Below are 20638 nucleotides of genomic sequence, written 5' to 3'. Positions count from 1 at the left end.
TGCATACAGCAAAGCAGGGACAACTTTTCCCCTAGTCCTTCTAGGCACAACTAAGTCAAATACATCCAACCAGTTCTCCTCTTCCTTCTCTTTGAGGGAGAATCTTGAGTCAGGGGTCTGACCTCCTCAAACTACTTTCCAGATTTTCACACTTACATGGCATGCCAGTATTTCAATAATAACAGCACAAGGTTGACGGAAAAGAGGGACAAAAACGAGAAATTACAGGCCAGGGTACAGTGAAGCTGCACTTTCATACGTTGCTGGAGGCAGAAAATTGGTTCAATCATTTGGGAAAGGAGGTTGGCAATATATCAAGAGTCATTACTATGCTCATATTTTGTGAAACAAGAATTTCACCTTTGGGAATATATCCTGAGAAAATGATCCACAAAAGCTACAAACACAAAAGTGTTCATTATAACATTACTTATGATTCAAAAAAAATTGAAAGCAACTTAAATCTCCAACACCTGGAATATATTTAAGTTCACTATGGTATGGCCACACTAGGGACCATTACATAACCTTGAAAAATTATTGTGATAATGACCACCCAGCAACGTGAAGACATAGGCATGACATATATCTAAGTGAAAAAGACAGGATAAAAACTATGCACCCTAGTAAAATTGTGTAAAAGGTAAATATGCAAAAAGGAAGCAATGCAAAATGAAAAGTGTTGTTACAGTGAGAAAATTGCAGCCAATTGTTTTGGTCTTTATTTTTATAAATCTGTAATATGTTATCATTTCTGTAATTAAAAATTATATTTTTAAGATAGAAATGCCCAACAGAATTGAGCTCATTTAGCATGGAATAAATTACTACTTTAAAAGGATAGCATTATTAAGAATTACAAATTTGTTTTAGAAGCCTGTTTTTCACATCTATAACAATTATAAAACTTTCCCATTATGTTTTACTTCAATGACCTCCCTGAGGCTAGATTTATTTATGAAATGTAATGCATACAACATAGTTACTGAATGAGGGACTCCATCCATACATTTAAGCTACTCCCTATGTTAGGATCTTAACTCTTCCAGCTTTTAAAAGTATCAAATTTCTACACTAGAGAGAAGCACAAACACTGGGAGAATCTGACAATATCTACCACGTACAGCCAAAATAATAAACTATATCTTAAAAGTTATCTCAATAATCAAAGACATGCCAATTCATTTTCTCTCATATAAAAATCTTTCCCACTCTTGATTTGAACAATTTAGGCAGTATTAAGGTAGGGAAAAGGTAACTTCTGAACTGCCTATAATATTAAAGTATAAAATATAAGTGCATTGATTTATTTTCTTACATTTCAAATATGTCAATGCAGTAGAAATTATTTCTAGCTCTTGAGAAAAAACTGTTGCTTATATTTCTAAGTCAGCTATTATCTTTATTAAAGATCTGGTTATTTAAAGTAGAAATATTTTCAAAATGTAATATTCTTTAGAGCATGAACAAGTAAAAAAGGATTACTGAGAGATAAAGAGACAAAAGGAACATTCATACCAAAGGACGTGTTCCCTTCGGTATTATTTCATTCAGTCAACCTTTAAATAACATTTATTCGGCATCCAGACTACCAGGCATAAAGAGAGACAATAGAAAATAAGTAATTATGTTAGAAGGTGACAAATCCTATGGAAAAGGAAAGAAGTAGAACAGGGTGAGAGAATAGGAGTGCTTGGCAGGAGGCTGCAATTGGAGCAGAAGCACTCTAGGTACAGAAGACAGCATGGCGCTGTGACTGACAGCACAGCAAGGGACCCGCGTGGCTGAAACCAGAGGGTAAGAGAGAAAATAGCATGAGATGAAATGTGGAAGGTGTGAGCGGCAGATAGGGAAGATCACCGCAGACCATTCTGAAGACTGTGGCTTTTACTCTGAATAAGATAGGACGCCACTGCAGAGTTTGATTTATTTTAATAGAAACACTCTGGCTGCTGTGCTGAAAATGCCACAGGCAGAGGAGTAGTGAGCGGTAGTGGATCCAGATAGTCTATATTTTCAACACAGAACCAATAGGATTTCCTAACAGACTGAACATGAGAGACAGATAGGATTGTGAATGATTATTTTTTACCTAAGCAACTGAAATAGGATTCCTACCAATCAAAATGCAGAAGACTGGGTAGCACACGTTTAAGGGGCCAGTTCAGGAATTCAGTTTGGTCATATTAAGTGTGAGATGCGTATGACACTCCCCCCAGTAGAGATAACATATAAAAAGATATACATTGGGAGTGGTTACCATATAGATGGCATTTAATCCCACGAAGGAGTGAGTATAGAGAAGTTGGCACGGCCTGACACCTGGTGCATCCCAATTTTAGGAGATCAGGGAGAGAAGGAGGAACCAGAAATGGAGACTGAAAAGGAGCTACCGTGAGGTGAGAAAAAAATCAGGAGAGTGTAGTGTCCCAGAAGTCAAGTCACAAGAGTGCGGAGGAAGAGTCAGTAAGTCAACAGGAAAGGGGAGGACTGAGAAGCGACCACTAGCCCAAGCTCGGCCAACACTAACAAACAGAGACACGACAAGTTTGATGGCTTACTTAAGGAGATAGAGGATGCTTGAAGTAAGTTTCAATAAGCTTTCATTATTGTAAATGTTACGTTTTGCATGTGTCAGCACATAAACGTTGTTGTTCTTGAGGCAAGATAGTCTGGCTATATGATCTGCAGAGCCCAGTGTGAAGTGAAACTGCAAGGCCCCTTGTCCAAATACTACGAAGAGTTTCAAGCTGGTGGCAGCAGAGCAATAAACCAAGGGCAGAACCCTTCTAAGAGTGGAGCCCTGTGTGACTGCAGGGGACACCCAAGAAGCTGGCCCTGGACACAAGGCAGCTGAGCTATAACAAACAGAGGTATTGCTGGTACAGCAGACTTCTTTAGCTTTGGGTTTCAAAAAAAGCACTTAACTGCTTATTGCAGGATGCAAGCAGAAAAAAAACAAATGATACAAACATAAGGAGAATCTGCTAGAATGTAATTTACTTTCTATCCCCCCCCAACTTGCTTTCAAAGCTAAATCAGCATATATGGATCTGAAGTCATTATAGTATGACAGCAAAAAAGGGCAGAACAGTCATTAAATTTGATAGCACTAATAAAACTACATGAAAAAAAGGGAAAGAAAACAGGCTTACTTTCCATTGGCATGCAGGCAAAATAAAAAAAAATATATCCTTCATAGTGCTTTGAAAGCCTTGGTTAATGTTTCTAAATGAACAGTTAATATATAAATTCATTTTTGTTCCACCTCACTGACATCAAAAATAATGCTTGAATCAGAATACTAAGTATGAATGCTAAAATCAAGACAGGAATCCTCCAGCTTCTCATAGTATTAATAATAAAACACTTTTCTTCCCTACACTCTTTAAAATACATGTATACACAAATGGATTCCTTCATACAGCAAATAAATGCAATACAGGTTGGTATCTCTAATCTGAAATTCGAAATGCACCAAAATCCAAAACTTTTTGAGCACTAACATGATGCTCAAAGGAAGTGGTCTTTGGAGCATTTTGTATTTCGTATTTTCTAATTAGAAATGTTCAACGGGTAAATATAATGCAAATATTCCAAAATAACAAAAAAATCCAAAGTCTGAACACTTCTGATCCCAAATATTTCAGCTAAGGGATACTCAACCTGTACTTACTCTTACCTGGCACACTATTAGGTGCTAAACTTGTATTTTCTTTCTCTTTCACCTTTATTGTTAGATAATCAAAAGAAAAGTAAGCAGCACTTCTTGCTCTATTGCATACTCCAAGGCATGCAATGGCTAATTTGGAGGATTTTTCTCCTCCAGGTGTTTTGATAACACTATTTAATGATTTCTTTCTTACCCCAAGGTCTCTTTCAGCTAAAAAGCTTCTTGGTCTATGAAGCCTTTCCAAATCCTTCCAAGCACAAATAACTGTGATTCATCTGTGCCTGCCTAGCTGTGTCTTCATGCTCATAGTGCAGCACTTTTGATATCTACTGTAGTTACTATCTCTGCTACTAGACAGTGAGCTCCAGGACAGCAAAAACAGTCTTACAAACCGGTGCATGATGAGTATGTAGCAAAGTATGTGGCAAATATCAGGTGCAAGATAAAAGTTTCCTGAGTGAATAAATGGACTACTAGATTAAAGAAATTGTCTCTGAGCTAAATATGTCCAGAGGCAATAAAGGGGTGGACTGTATTGATCGGTTTTATAGACTTCTGTTTCCTATGTTTGTTGTCCACTTTTAATTTCACCACCAGGGAATGCTATGATGCTGCCTCGCCTCTCCCTCTAAACTTGGATATTCTACAGCCCTTTGGGGTAAGGTTTCAATTTTACCCATCAGGCTCAGGAATCAAGGCCAGATGCAGACAACTAAATGGGATATGGCAGGTAGGTATAGGCTCTCCTAGAGAACTGCTGCATTAGGCCTGCCCACAAGTAATGGCTTTTCTAGCAGACCTTAGGGAGCTGTGTGTTTGATAAGAAGGAAGTCAACATAGGTGGCAAACGTTGGAGAAGAACTTAGAAATTAACTTTTTTTAATTTTAGAAAAAGGCTAATTTCCCACCTTAGGTAACCTCATAATACAGCAAGACCTCAAAAATTACAGAATCACAATCAGGATCTCAGATTACTTTAGTATTGAGAAAACCTTACCCCCACTCCACACACACACACACACACACACACACACACGGCCTAAATTTAACGGTGAGGTGTTGTCATTTTAAAGACAATGTTAGAATTTGTTATTTCAATAACTATGTTTGCTAATGTATCTTGGCAATTCAGTTTAAGGCCAGAATGTCCTGACTCTTATATAATAAGGTTTGAATACAGGAATTAAATTGGGTTAAGCAAAGGACAGAGTAGCCCTGAGGGAAAGGACAGACACAAGAAATTATACCTGAATCATGCACTTTCAATTATTCTTGGTGATTTGCTTTTCTAAAATCAAATATGCATTCTTTTTTTTTTTTTTTTTTTTTTTTTTTTTTTGAGACAGAGTCTCACTTTGTTGCCCGGGCTAGAGTGAGTGCCATGGCGTCAGTCTAGCTCACAGCAACCTCAAACTCCTGGGCTTAAGCGATCCTACTGCCTCAGCCTCCCGAGTAGCTGGGACTACAGGCATGCGCCACCATGCCCGGCTAATTTTTTGTATATATATATTTTAGTTGTCCATATAATTTCTTTCTATTTTTAGTAGAGACGGGGTCTCGCTCTTGCTCAGGCTGGTCTCGAATTCCTGACCTCGAGCGATCCACCCGACTCGGCCTCCCAGAGTGCTAGGATTACAGGCGTGAGCCACCACGCCCGGCCCAAATATGCATTCTATTGGAGAAAGGCTGTTTGAGTTCTGATAACTGTCCCTACTTAACTTTATGTTTACATTGTTATGAAAATGAAGTGCAAATGGAACAGTAAAAACTGCATCTGGGATTTTATCCAGTCTTAAAGTATTTGAAATAAATCTGTAACATTACAAATAAACGCTATATACATTATAGGTGCCTTAGGAGTAATTTGTTGATTGGATAGTAGTCTCACATTCTTTAAAGGGAAGTTACATATTAAGTGACCTCATTTCCAACAAAATTTTAAAAATGATACTAAAAATTTGATTTAAGTCATTAGTTGGGAATATTCAACTTAATCCATTTATTCCAAAACAGTTCTTAAAAACACTATGTATTATAAAGTAGTAATTTATTTTAACATTTGAGGAGATTAAATATCTACTTATGTGAAAAAAAAATGATATGATTGTACTGTTTACCAAACTGATAACTTGTATCTACTGGTGATCCCTGTCTAATTTAACAGATTAATCCTAGACAGTAATTGGAGGCTAGACCTGTTAGGTTGTATTAGATAGTAAATATCAGGTATTAATATAGTTTTATTTAATTAAAAACCACTCATATAGCCTAGATAGTTTTAAACAAAATGAAAATGATCAAAACTAACAAGACAGACTCCCAAAAATTATGGCAGATCAGCCACCATTTACTGAGCATGTACTATGTGCTGGCCCCAGGCCAAATCCTTTCCCATCAGAGTCCTATGATTTCTTTTTCTTTTTCTTTTCCTTCTTCTTCCTATTTGATGTATCTGTCTATGTGTATATACTGCTAAAGAATTGAACAAACTATTTATTATTGACATTGCTGAAAACATATCAATATTCTCAGTCATTGGTTAAAACATCCAAGAGAGTATAGCCATTGAATTAAGGATCCAAAATACACCATTATTTCATAGTATCAGTTCCTGGGACATTTACACTAGAGAAGGAAAGGATGCCAATCCGGGAGTCACTCATTTCAATGAGTAAGAGAGAGGTTTTGAGCAGAGACTTTGCTGTGGGGCTTTACCAGCTGATTGTCACCTCACTAGCTACTCTGCCTGTCTGCTTTGTTTCTGGTCTATAGAATGTTTGTTATGTTTTGGATCCCAACAATGCCATGTTTGGTTTTCTGTTTTTTTATATTTTGGCTATAATTGCTAGGTGTTTGAACAGAGGGAGTGTTTTAAAGCATTACTTTATAGTATCATTCTAGCTGGAAATCTCAGATCCATCACCTAAAAATGTAAATGTATAATACCCCTTTTGGATATAACGAACAAATCACAAGCACCGAGCTTTTAATAATAGGAATTATTAAAATATATCACTGAAGTTCAGAGGCCATGCTTTGGTGCTCTTTTTATATAAAAGCATTAACTTTAATTATTTACTTATTTACTTTTATTTCAATAAATTTAGAGGTACAAGTGGTTTTTGATTACATGGATGAATTGCGTAGTGGGCTTTCTACTATATCTGTCACCCAAATAGTGTACCTTGTACCCAATAGGTAATTTTTCTTCCCTTACCCCCCTGCCACTTTCAGTCCTTCTGAGTCTCTAAGGCCCATTGTACTACTATGTATGCCCCTGTGTACCTGTAAAGAAGTATTAACTTTAACACTAATGCATAGAGTGAATACTGCAGGTGGATGAATGGATGGATGGATGGATGGATGATAAAGTGATTAGCACTGTCATTATCAAAGAATAACTTTGTCTTTGAAAATGAATGAAAGAGTGTCATTAAATTATTATTAATAAATCATCAATGTACATATAAAGGACTAGAATATATAAATATCGGTAGGAATCAGAAGATAATATATTAGTTCTTATAAACCAATCCCTAAGTAAGGGTGACTGCATGTATAAATCTGAGCTATCAGTCTCTTACCATAGTTATCTGTGACTCTGAAAACAGACTGGACCCAGGATAAAGTCATGCAAATGAATTCAAAATAATACATATTAATTCTGTTCCTTTATTTATAAATTATAGCAGCATTGAAATAGTGACAGTTTTTAAAGGTAATCAGATTTATGCTTAAACATTCATAATTTGTTAACCTTTGGTAAGTTAACTAAAGGCAGTACATGCAGATATGTCTTATGGGTTTAGCCTTTCCATGATAAGCTATTTTCTTTTATTAAGAATAAGAAATAAGTCATCTTCCAGTCTCTAGACTCATATCTTATCCTTTGTAAATCCTCAAAAATATTGTTGTTTCAATGACTTCATCCAATTTCCTGAGCAGTCTAAAGTATTTTTTAAACCACCAATAGACAAAAATGATAAATGTAAGTTATGGTATTACAATTTATCATGCCCCAAAGTAATGAATTTAAGAAAAAATACAAAATGCAGACCTGGAGCAACTCAAATTAAAAATATACTGGAAAGGCCGGGCGCGGTGGCTCGCGCCTGTAATCCTAGCACTCTGGGAGGCCGAGGTGGGCGGATTGTTTGAGCTCAGGAGTTCGAGACCAGCCTGAGCAAGAGCGAGACCCCATCTCTACTAAAAATAGAAAGAAATTATATGGACAGCTAAAAATATATATAGAAAAAATTAGCCGGGCATGGTGGCGCATGCCTGTAGTCCCAGCTACTCGGGAGGCTGAGACAGGAGGATCCCTTGAGCTCAGGAGTTTGAGGTTGCTGTGAGCTAGGCTGACGCCACGGCACTCACTCTAGCCTGGGCAACAGAGTGAGACTCTGTCTCAAAAAAAAAAAAATATATATACTGGAAAATCCAAGACCTAGTTCAAAAAGTAACTCCAACAGCTATTGCTTATTGAGCTCTTACTATATGCATTATGCTAAATGGTTTATTTATACTGATGGGTAGAAACTAAGGACTGAAGAAACTTGACAATATGCCCTAAAGCCTTGATCATGGACCCAGTGAATAGAGGAGGTGGGACTTGAAACTGGATCCACCTAACCCCATGTGCCAGGTGCCCAACCTAAGATGTCTCAGAATATAGGGTAACAGATCACTTTTGAGAAGAGCCAAAAACAAATTTTCAATCAATTTGAATATATAAACTGCTAGGGATTTAGGTAAAATAGTCAGATGTCTACTTATAAGTATTGTATTCAGATTCTTCACATGACGCTTTGACATCAGCATGCAACAACTCTACATCCATGTAAGGTATTGAGACATAGCTTTTTTTTTTTCTTACTTTGTTTATGATGTTGTCACAGGCAATTTCAATGCAAAACTAAAATGCTTGTTTGAGTAACATTAGCATGTGGGTTTTAGATGCATCTTGTGGATGTGTATTTGTCTTGTCCACAATGAAAAGACATATGGTATTGCTTTTTAAATTGATCTTTGAAAGACTTGTGTACAGTGGTATGCAAAACTTGCATTTTTGAAATCATATCTGTTGGAAATAATTAAAAAATCAGTGTTATTTTCTTTGTCTCCTCCAAAAAAATTCCAGCTGTAATCTTTAGACATCCTAAATTAGCATGGAGAGATTATGTCAAATTAATTAGTACCGTGTTGTTTGAAATAAAGTAATCCTGACAGCTACCTGTAAGATTAGAGAATGAAATAGAAATCAAGTACAAGGTCCCCCTCTTTCTAAGGGGAAATTTTAAGGAATAAAAAACCTTGACTAATATTAGTATTAAGCCATTTGAGGGTTGATTTTGATTGATTCTAATTATGTACTTTTAAGCTGGAAGGCAAGAGTTCTTTGAAGTTAAAGAGATTTTTTCACTTTACTATAACAATTAAGAGATCTAAAAAGCAGGAGCTCAAAAGAAGAATTACAGAGTTGCCTAATAATAGACAAAACCAAAAGAAAAAGAAAAAGAAGCAACTTTATTTTGGTATACTAGAACATATCTGTGAAAAAATTAGTTTAAGAAGCTATTTTATGTTCTGTTTAAAGCTACTTCGCAATGTTATAATTGGAAAGAGTTCTATAATCCCTTAGAGAAAGAAGATTGGAAATAAATGTGTACATGAACTGAAAACTTGCCTGAATTATAACCAAGTGCTATGGTTTGAATGTTCCATCTCAAAACTCAAGCCGAAATTTAATTGCCATTGTAATGGTATAAAGAGGTGGGACCTTTAAGAGGTGACCAGGTCATGAGGGCTCTTCCCTCATGGATGGATTAATGCCATTATCGCAGCAGGAGTGTGGGCTCCTGATGAATGGGTGAGTTCAGCCTCCACGACCTCTGTCATGCATTCTCTCTTGCCTTTCTGCCTTCCACCATGGGATGACACAGCAGGAAGACCCTCACTAGACGCCAGCCCCTCCACCTGAACCTCCCAGCCTTCAGAACTGTGAGCCAAATAAATCTCTGTTCTTTATAAAATTACCCAGTCTCTGGCCTTCTATAATAGCAGCAGAAAACAGACTAAGAGACCAAGGGAACAAAGTCAAGGTTAAATAAATGGATGACTGGGCAAAGTCAACCGGAGATTTGGGATAAGAGTGGGCAGTTCACAGCTCAGCCACAAATCATTTTGGAAATGATTTCTCATAAAACAGAGAAAAGCAGCTGTAAGTTTAAGGATCTCCATTGAATGTAAACTCCATGTAGACAGGGGCTGTGTCTGTTTTCTGAACGAGTATCTTTCCAGTGTCTTAGAAATTGCCAGGCATGTAGAAGGTAAATGGAAGTGAGAGAAAAGGAGGAATGAAAACCCAGATTTCATTAAACCACATGCACCTTTCATCTTCCTCCGCTATAAATAAGGTCACTGGACAAACTTATTTCTTAAGTCCCTTTCAGTTCTAATAATTGATAATTCTAAGTTATACATGCAGACAAACTAAATAAGGATTTCTCCTGATAGATAGACTACGACAGCAGAGAAAAAGGATAACTCCAAGGACTTAAAAAAAAAAAAAAAGCTGCCCTAAAACATAGAGCAACCACCTATACACACGTAAGAGATTTTAAGAAAAGATTCAGGATAAATTAGAGAATTACATTACAACACTGGCCAAAGACTACTACATATACTTCCAGTTAAAGAATTCCTGGACATAAGGATGAGGGTAAACTAAGACGATTCAATGATTATGGTTAGTGATGTTTGGTAAGAAAAGTAAATAATAATTATAAGTAGGTATCACATTTCTTTAAATGTTGTCCTAAATCTACTAATGCATAATGATTCACCCTAATTGTAATAATACAGATTCATACTGATATAAATTAATATTAAGTATAATTATGTATCTCATACTTACAGTAATATAATTTTTAAGACATTACTCTTGTCAGTTGGGAAGGAAGGTTGCTTTTGACAGAATACACATAATTGAATAAAATAATATAATGCTCTATAGTACTTCACCTTTCCTAAATTCCTTTCATTTACGTTATTTCATTTGATTCTCAGAAGAGATCTGTGTGGGAAAATGGAACTACTTGCTATGGTTTGAATGTCTGTGTCTCCCCAAAATTCATATCTGAAATCTTAATCTCTAAAGGGATGGTACTAAGAAATGGGGACTTTGGGATGGGATTAGGGCATGAGTGAGGAGCCTTCATGAATGGGATTGGCACCTTACAAAAGAGAACCTTCCACCACGTGAGGACACAGGGAAAAGACACTGTCTATGAACCAGACAGTTGGCCCTCACCAGACACCGAGTCTACCAGCACCCTGACCTTGTGAGCAATACGTTTCCGTTATTTGTAAGCCACCCAGTTTATGGTATTGTGTTATAGTGGCCTCAATGGACTAAGACAGTACTCATTATTTCCATTTTACACATGTGGAAACTGAAGCGGGGTAAGTCAGATAACTTTTTCAGGGTCACCCAGGTAGTCAGTGACAGAGCCAGCCCTTAAATAAAGGTATTCTCCTTCCAGCTCAGTGCCTTCCCTCAGGAACAAAGCTCACTTACATCTTTAACCCAAATTATCACACATCTGAGGAGCCACCCACCACTCCTTACCTGCCTCCAGTGCACCCTAAAATCCCACAGCCACCCACACTGCACAGTAGGTTATCTACATCACAGATCTTGTGCCTCACATAAAAAAGGCTCATAACATTAGACTTTCAAGCCTGACTCACAAGGCAATAGCAAATGTCACAACCTATAAAGAAAATATGGAAAAACTGTGCTTTAAGCTTTTATTCCTTCCCTTGAGTTTTTCTTCTCTGTATAACTCATACGGGTAAAGTCAGACGTGATGCCAATTAATGTACTTATTAATACTTGATGGCCATCCTGGAGAGAACCACTGATGCTCCAGTCCTGCTGCTTCAGCGATGACCTATATATTAATAGAATGCTTACCCCAAACCCAAGCACATTTTTCTGTACCATATCGTGTTCTAGAGGGAAATAGATAACCGGCAATTTTTTTCTATAAACCCTGTGAATCAATTTATTCAACTAATGTGTACTGAGTGCTACTTTAGTGGAAAGTCAGCATTATATACTAAAATATTAGTCCTTGAGAATAATATATTAGTGTTCATTTTGTCTATTTTCAGAGGGCAGCTAAAGAAAAATATAGGGTGAGAAATGTCACTTCATATTTTTTCCATAAACTAAGCCAGGAAAGTGACATTAGAGAGCAAAGAAAGCAGGACAGAAACCAATAAAAACAAAAACAAAAACAAAAACAAAAACGTGAGAATGTTCCCCAGTGAGTGCTCAGAATGGTGCTGGCAGATAAAAGTAGTTCAATAAACATGTTTTGAATGAACAATGAATATATTTATATTTGGAGTCAACAGTCCTAAATTTAGACCCTGACATTGCTAATTGCTCATTTAAGTAATGGTGGGTAAATTGCTTAAGGTCTATGATTTACAAAGTCCTTAAACGTAAAATGCAGATAACAGAATGGGATTTTTTGAAGGTGAAATGAAATAGCACAATACTTACCAATGTACCAAGAATGCCATAGGAACTTAAAACAGTAGGAATTAGTACATTATTATTATTTAATCCTGTTATGGGCTAAATTGCCCCCTCCAAATTATATGTTGAAGTCCTACCCCTCAGTATATGACTAGATTTGGAGACAGGACCTTTAAAGAGGTGAGTAAGTTAAAATGAGATCATTAGGGAAGGCTCTAATTCAATACGACTGGCATCCTTATGAGAAAAGGAAATTGGGACACAGATATGCACCAAAGGAAGACCCTGTGAAGACATAGAGAAAAGACAACCCTACAAGCCAAGGAGAGAAGACTCAGCAGAAACCTACCCTGCCAACACTTTGATCTTGGACTTCTAGCCTCCAGAATTGTAAGCAAATAAATTTCTGTTGTTTAAGTCACCCAGGCAATTGTACTTTCTTATGGCAGCCCAAGCAAACTAATACACATTCTTAAAAACTTTACTCTAAAATCTATTCCGTAATTTATTTGTCCTAGTATCTTATTCCTGCTTCCTTCTCAGAATTGAGTATGAAGTGTCTGTCCAAAGATTATAACAATAAATAATATTTTAAAAGCCTGCAGTTTTGGATCTTGATAAATCGACAGGCAGACTATGACAGACCACAATGGAGTGTCATATTCTGGAACCTAGAATCAACATGAACTTTTACAAAGCAGTGTTTCTAGCGAGAATATAACAATGAGATGAGACCTGACCCAGCTCAATATTCAGAAACTCGATCAGTATTATTCATATAACCCATCTAATATATAACTCACAAAGGTAAGGAAGCACAGACTGTTAAATAAAAACTCCTGGTAAGACCACATTACTGATAAAGAATATCCCTCAACAGTAGTCTGGATCATAGGCAACCTGCTAAGTGATGGCAATTGTGATTAAAAAAAAAAAAAAATAACAGTAACCTGAGAAAAGTCCAGAAACAGGCATCAAGAAATTTAGAAAGCAGGGCTGAACATCCAACTCACACCATTCCCTGCCCCCACTCACAAACAGAGGTATTTTGAGTAGGTTTAAGACTCAAAGGATAAATGGAACATGAAAACATCATTTTTATGTCAGAATCCCAAATTGTATCAGAACCTCCATTACCCTCCCCTCTCACAGCCAGCATTTTGACTTCTGGCTCTCCCTCCTATTCTTGGTGATTTCGATATCCATGAAGACGATCCTTCCACGACCCTGGAGGTCCCTGACAGACTGTCCTCTAAGGACCTTGCCCTCCACCCTACTTGTGCAACTCATTTTCGCAAAAATGAAAACCACTGGGTATTGTCATTAAAAACAAACACACCCCTCCATAAACTCGATTTCCAGCAGCCCGTCTTTAACGACCACTTGCATTCTTTACACTTCACACCCCTTCAGTCTTCCAACACGAACAGTTAGTTCCACTGGATTGTCTGAGTCACTGACTTCTAACACCGTTTTACTGCCCCTCATCCCTCTCGTACCCTCACACCTCCCCTTACCCAGCAGCAATCCCATGTTCAGTCACTACTATAACTCCCTTGTGTTATGTAATCCTTTACCTCCCTTGCTCCCTCTTCCTCCATCACATTTGCTTGACTAAATTAAACTCTCCAATGAACTCTTCACCTTCACTAAAGCAACTAAACACGGATGAAGAAAAACACTCACATTGGCTGTTCTCACTGTGAATTCATGACCACTGACCTCAAGTAGACTCTTACTGTCGCTCTTTAGTTTTGTTAGAAATCCCTAGATTACTAACTTAGCTACTTCTAGACTCTATTTTCTACCTCTTCTCTCCTCAAACCTCCACATTTCTTCCTTCTTCTCATATTCAGTTGATGATCTTGCTTCTTATTTCATTGAGAAAACACAAGCAATAAATAGAGAACAACTACATGTTTCTATACCCGAATCCATGAACCTACTCTTATTTGTACCGATATAGTCCGTGTTCCCTTAGGTAGGATGCACTCTTTGCTCTCCTCCCTAAGACCAGCTGCTCCACCTGTGCACTGGATCCCACTCTGCCAATGTCCCATACAATACTCTCTCTCCTCCATCACTGACTTCTCCCACTTTACAGACTCATTCCCACCAGCACAGGACATATTGAATTACTCCCCATCTTTATAAAACCACTGATTAACCCCACATTCTCCCCTCTAGCTACTGCCTCATTTCTCCATTAACTTTGTTGTAAAAAATTCTTGAAATGGTTTATATACTTCTGCTCATAGTCTCTTTTGAATCTACTCCAATCATGCTACCAGCTCTATCACGCTACTGAAACAATTCTTGCTCAAGGTCAACAAAACTGACTCTAGATGGTTAATCTTCTGCCTTCATCTTATCTAACGTCTCAGCAATATTTGATCCTTGTGACCATGCCCTCCTTCATAAAATACTTTCCTTCTTTGGTATCCCAGGCTCTGTTCTCTCTTGGTTCTTCTACCCTTCCAGCTCTGCCTTCTCAGTCTTTCTCATCTTCCCAACCTCTAAAGTTGAGGCTCCTTAGGGCTCATTTCTTGGAATTCCTTTTTCTAACTATAACCACTACAACCTAGGTGATCTCATCCAATCCCACAACTGATATGTAGGCTGATGATTTTGATCTCTAGTCCTGACCTTTTTCTTAACTTCACATTTGTAGATCTAACTACCTAATAAACATCTACAGCTTAACATATCAAAAACCAAACCCTTGGATTTCCTCCCCAAACTGCACCTCCAGCAGTTTCCCCCACCTCTCTAAATGCTACTTCCATTTTCAATCTGGGTGGTCCGAGAACATTTGCCTACTGCAGTGCTTGATTCTTTCTCTCACATGTGGCACATCCAAACCCATCAGCAAATCCTCTTGCTTCTCTCCAAATACTTCCAGAAACCAGTTATTCCTCATTATCTCCACTGTTATCCCCTTGTCCAAGTCACCAGCCTCCCCACTTGGGCTACTGAAGCGTTCCTGAACTCCTCTCTGTGTTCTGCTGCTCATAATTGAACTTACAATTGTGATACAATAAGCCAGATATCAAAATTTCCATGGTGTCCCATCTCACTGAGTAAAAGCCAAAGCCCTTACAAAAAACTTTCAAGAACCTCTGTGATCTGAACCCCTTCCTCCTACCCGCCACTCCAGCCTCATCTCCTGTCTCTCTATTTGGCTAAACTGCTCAACCACACTGGCCTCCACGCTATTCCTCAAATATGCCCCACATATTCAGCCTCTGCGGCCTTTTTGTTTTCTGTCCCCTTTCCATAAAGTTTCTTCCCCAGGGAGGGGTGACTCACCGGCTTTAGGTCTCTGCTCAAAAATCATCCCATTTGTGACACTTTCCTGACCTTCCCCACGTAAAGTAGCAACTCTGCTGATGCTCTCGCATCCCCTTGCTTTACTCTGTCCATGGCACTCTTTACCGTGGGACAGAGCATGTACTTACTGCCTATTTGTTTAGTGTCCATCTCATACTACTCAGAATCAGGCCAGAACTTGGTTTTGTTCAATATCGATTCACCAGTGACTGCAATAGTGCTGGTTCATAATAGGCACTCTGTAAACCCTTGCTGAATACATGAACCAATGTTATTGCCAGCATCATATCTTTATTACCTAAACGCCTGGGTCTAAAGGATTGAAGCAGAGCAATTCCATGTGGTGTTCTAAGAGCGAAACACAACTGAAAGCCAGGTAACCTTGCTGGGATGGGAAACAAAAAGTAGCCAGGACTGACTGGAAAGGCTGAGACGCACTTTACGTGCTAAGGCCAGAATAGGAAAATCATTTCAAGATTTGGGTTTTAGGCAAAGCTAGTAGCACAATCAGCCTTCATTCCTTACAGAGCACCTCTATCAGAAGAGCTTTGTATTATTCTGTTTCATCACTAATACCATAACCCACAGAAAGGGAATACTCTATGCATAACTAATAGAAAGTTGAAAAAAGCAAGGAGAAAGTGTGATTTTCTTAAATCAGTAATTTTAAATCTCCTATTATTATTATTTTGCATATCATACAAAATAGTGTTTTCCTTTTTCTTATCTTAAAGCTATTTGTCTATCTATCATATTCTCTCTTTGAGTAGAAAGAGAAAATATACCCAAATAGTAATTTTAATAACCCAGTCACAAGGGTTCAAGATAAAATAAATTTCAAGGTCTTATCATTTTGTATTAAAGCAACTTATTACATAGATGACATGTTCCTTTAGAAGATGCGTAGGTTAGTGATTGTCATTTTTTAAATGGAAATAGAATTCTAAGTCACATTAAAATGTTCAGATCTAGAATGAAAACTTGCATTGCATGTGAAGAGTAAAAAATACAATAAAACAAGATGGAATGCAATATACGAGAAAATGGGCATGAGGGATTATAAATAAATTAACTGAAAGTGAGCAAGGCAAAAATTTAAATAATATAAGAATCTAAAGAATTAATGTGTCATTTGATAACATTTCAGCATATCTGTCTGCTAATCAAAGTACATATTTGCATAGAGACAGAAATTTGAGCAGAATAAAAATGTAATTCAAAGAAAGGGCTAGGTTCAGAAAATTAAACATAAAATGATCTTAAATGCTGTAGTCTTTATTTGCTTAAAGACTTTATTTTTTTTACTACCAAAAATCCTTATTTTTTTCACTTTCATTTAATAAAACAAGATATATTGTAATTCCTTATGACCCTATGACTTTTAAATTTAAGATTAAGTCAACTTACAGTTAAGAAATGTTCCCAATATAATATATTAATATTTTAAATCCGTTAGAAAGTTAAACTTCATAAGCTAAAAGTAATATGCTTTAGATGCCTGCAATGTTTGAAAATTTTAGTTAAATATGAAGATACAACATAATTTGAAACAAATGAAGGTAATGCATACAATTTAAATAAAATGCCTAAATACTAACAATTACAAGTGGGGTGGAGGTTGTGATTATCAGTTCAACTTTGAAATTTATCTAGAATTTTATTTCAAGTGTTTACATCACCAAAATTGAAAAAAAAAAAAAGATACCCCCCCATAGGTGGTCAACTTACTTTACAATGGTCATATTGGAGCTGTAAGGCTGGAACATCTCCTCCGATAGGCATTTGTTTTTTAAGCTCTTCATCTTTCATATTCAGCCATTTGATCAGTTCTTCTAAAGACATCAGCAACCTGTTCCACTTCTCAGCACTGGCCTCCAAATGGGCCCTGTTGAGAGATAACTAACGACACTTAGAAGTTCGAAGTGCATTCACAAAATTATATACCTTTCTTTAGCCTAGTAATCTTGTATGACCAACTAATGTTCACTTCCAAGAAAGACACTGAATCTTTGTAAAAAAAAATTTCCCGTAATAAGTAGTTATTTTGAATAAGCTAAAATATTCAGAGGATATGTTGGTAATAATATCTATCAAAATTTAAAATGTATACGTCCATATCACAAAGGCATAAATATGAAGGTTTCAAGAAGAATGCCCATGATAGAATGTAAAATTATAAAACAAGTTTTAGTAGTTTATGTATAGTATATATATATATATATATATACATGCAAATATATTTTTTATCATTTCATCTATATAGATGAGGAGAGACAGAGAAGAAAAGAACCACTAGGAGTACAGTTAAACATCTACTTTTTACATACTTTTGCACTGCTTGAGGATTTACAACAGGCCCATATGATTTTTTCATTCCAAAAAATAAATTAGCTAATTTTTTAGGAAAGGAAATTACTGATGTCTTAATTTCTCTTGTAACCAAATAAATTACTAAAAGCAGAACATTACCAAAATTTATCTCAAAAAGCTGGAAAACAATAAGGCACTGCTTGGACAGGATACTGTTTGGCTCAAGGTTCACGGATGTCCAGTGACAAATGGTCATTATGAACAGAGAAAAATAGGCAAAAGTCATTGATTGCAGCACTTTCTACTCTCATTTAAAGGTGAGGTCTTTGTTTCTGTGTTTTCAGCACAGAAACACAGCTTCAGGTTCTTAGATTATGAACTTCATAATCAGGGACTATGCTTAGGAAATGCATTTTTATGTGGTTAAGGTTCCAATAAGAGCAAAAGCCCTTGAGAATAGAAGTGTAAATCAAAGCACAAATTCCTCCTTGGTCTTGTTAGGGCACTAGTGAAAGCCCACTTATCCAGCCTCAAGTCCACTGGTGGGTGGGATTTAAAAACATGGATCAGAGACTCAAGGAGTCAGACTTTACTCAGTGCTGCATCATCCCCATGGACGGACCATGAATGTGGACTTAAGCCCTAACCTGGTAAAATGGAATTACAGTGACAATCCATGATCTTTCAGGTTTAGAGGGGCAGGGCTGATAGAGATAGACATAAAGCTTGTTACACAATAGCTTCCAAAGACAGACAACTTAGGAGGGAAAAACATAACTCATTTGGGGCAACCCCAGGTACAAGAAACCTCTGTTGACCATGCTTAATGCTTTCTCATACAACTCTCACCTTAATATTGGCATAATGGTCCCCACCTCTATAAATTTGCTCCTTTACTGAGGGATATGGAACCCACCAACCAGGCACAGCCATCGTCTCTTAAACCTCTCAGTAATCTCCTTTTTGGACATCTGATTTATTTGAGCCTCTGTCTCAATGCCAATAGCTCTGCTATAGTTAATTCAAACCAATAGTCCTTCACTGATCACATCAGGTGATATTCCCAGCAACAAATATTCAACAGTGTCTTAAGTCCTTGTTAGAAAGTTCATAATGTGTTCACAAAAACAACTATTATATAGATCTCTAATCTCTAGTTCATCTAGAATTCATAAAATAATAACCATAGTCTATCAACCAATGTGCTTAGTTTAAAAAAAAAAAAACAAAACTGGAGTTCTGCATATCCTTTAAAATACTATGAACCAGCATTCACATACAATCACATACAAAATTAAAATGCTATGTCTTAGTCATAAAAGCTAGGTATGAAATAATAACAAATAATTTATAAATACAGGAAAGTTCAAAACATTTTATAATTCTCTGAGAATTGTTATGATTAAAAAATTTATTTTATTTTCTTGCATTACTATCACTTCTGTTTATTTCACAGGTGCTACGATTGACCTCAGTTTACAAAACTGTTTTAACAAAGTCCTGATTCTGCTTGAGCTCCAGCTCTCCTGCATTCTTATTGATTAACTTTAGGCCAAATATGTAATTACCTTTCCCTTATGAACAATAATTTCACTTGTCACAGAGCAGAATTAAATAATTTTAATTGTATTAACTGAAAACTCTCTTCAGTTATAGCCATTTTGCAACAGGTACATTTGACTGAGCTGTTGAGATTTCTTTCAAATATTTTTTAATGCAAAAGATGTCTAGAAACCAGATGTCCTTGGTCAATCAAATGCTTGAGTGCCTCTGTGTGCAAAACATGTATGCACATAATATGACCTCTTATTTCAGATGATTTGATCCTGTACATTCAATGTCTGTACTTTACCTCATTAATCAATAACTAAATCACACGTTATAATCCTTTGAAATTCAGTCACAAACATTTTATTAAAGAACACACAAATGTCTTTGCCAATACAATTAACTCTTCTGAATGCACGTAAATAATGAAACTGATCACTGAAACTTTTAGCATTCAGCATCTGAAGAACTATCTATAAGGATGATGACAATACTTTTTAAAAGAGATGCTGAAGTGGTGTTGAAATAAAAAAGAAAACATGGGTGTACGGGATTCTTTGCATCTTTGTTTTTCCATAGTAACAAGTGAGCTGATCTGGCAGAACCTTTGCCTGGCCAATCTGTCCCGGTTACCCTCTAGTAGATTATAGCTATGTGTTTAGTGGATTACTACCATATGCCCAACTACACACATGCTTCTGTAGTAGCTTCAGAGTTCTAGTTTCGTGTTGATGCTTTCATCTTGAAAGATGAAAGCTTTTTCATGGGCAGTTGGTTGAATGCTTTGTACGAAGAAACTTTCAATTTCTAAATGGCTTAGCTGTACTTTCTCAATTTTCCTATAAACATTTATAAAACTTAGATTTCTCCAAGATGATTGCTAACCAGTCATCAATCATGTTTTCAGAGTCTTTACTTGAAACATTTCTTTATTGAACACGTCGCTGTGGGCACTCACACTTTTAGATAACTGGATTCTAACTTCGTAACTGCTGCAGTTCACTCTTTTGGCACTTGATGTGTACAAAGCCATAGATACTTTCACTGACTGTATCATCAACAGAGGATGGTATCTACTACGGAATATGCTTTGTACAAGTTACCCCTTTCTAAAGTAAATTAATTTTGACAACTCTGTAAACATTTTTAAGTGACCAGTTATTTTTTTAAAATGTAATGCAAAAACTTGTTAGAAGGCAAAGATCCATAAAAATGTACCTCATCAT

At 36.7% G+C, this 20638-nt stretch overlaps 1 protein-coding gene across 2 annotated transcripts in view; it reads right to left on the bottom strand.

Moving 5' to 3' along the window:
- Positions 1–20638, bottom strand: part of UTRN (utrophin) — a 478322-nt gene that overhangs the window by 128364 nt on the left and 329320 nt on the right. For both annotated transcript variants that reach the window (XM_069488656.1, XM_069488657.1), the window contains one exon: positions 17283–17439. In XM_069488656.1, coding sequence (XP_069344757.1) covers positions 17283–17439 — 157 coding nt within the window. The remainder of the gene's footprint in view (positions 1–17282; positions 17440–20638) is intronic.

The sequence above is a fragment of the Eulemur rufifrons genome, chromosome 15, assembly GCF_041146395.1.
Source record: "Eulemur rufifrons isolate Redbay chromosome 15, OSU_ERuf_1, whole genome shotgun sequence".
Lineage (NCBI taxonomy): Eukaryota > Metazoa > Chordata > Mammalia > Primates > Lemuridae > Eulemur > Eulemur rufifrons.
Note: the sequence above shows the minus strand (reverse complement) of the source record. Positions and strands in the feature narration are given on the sequence as shown.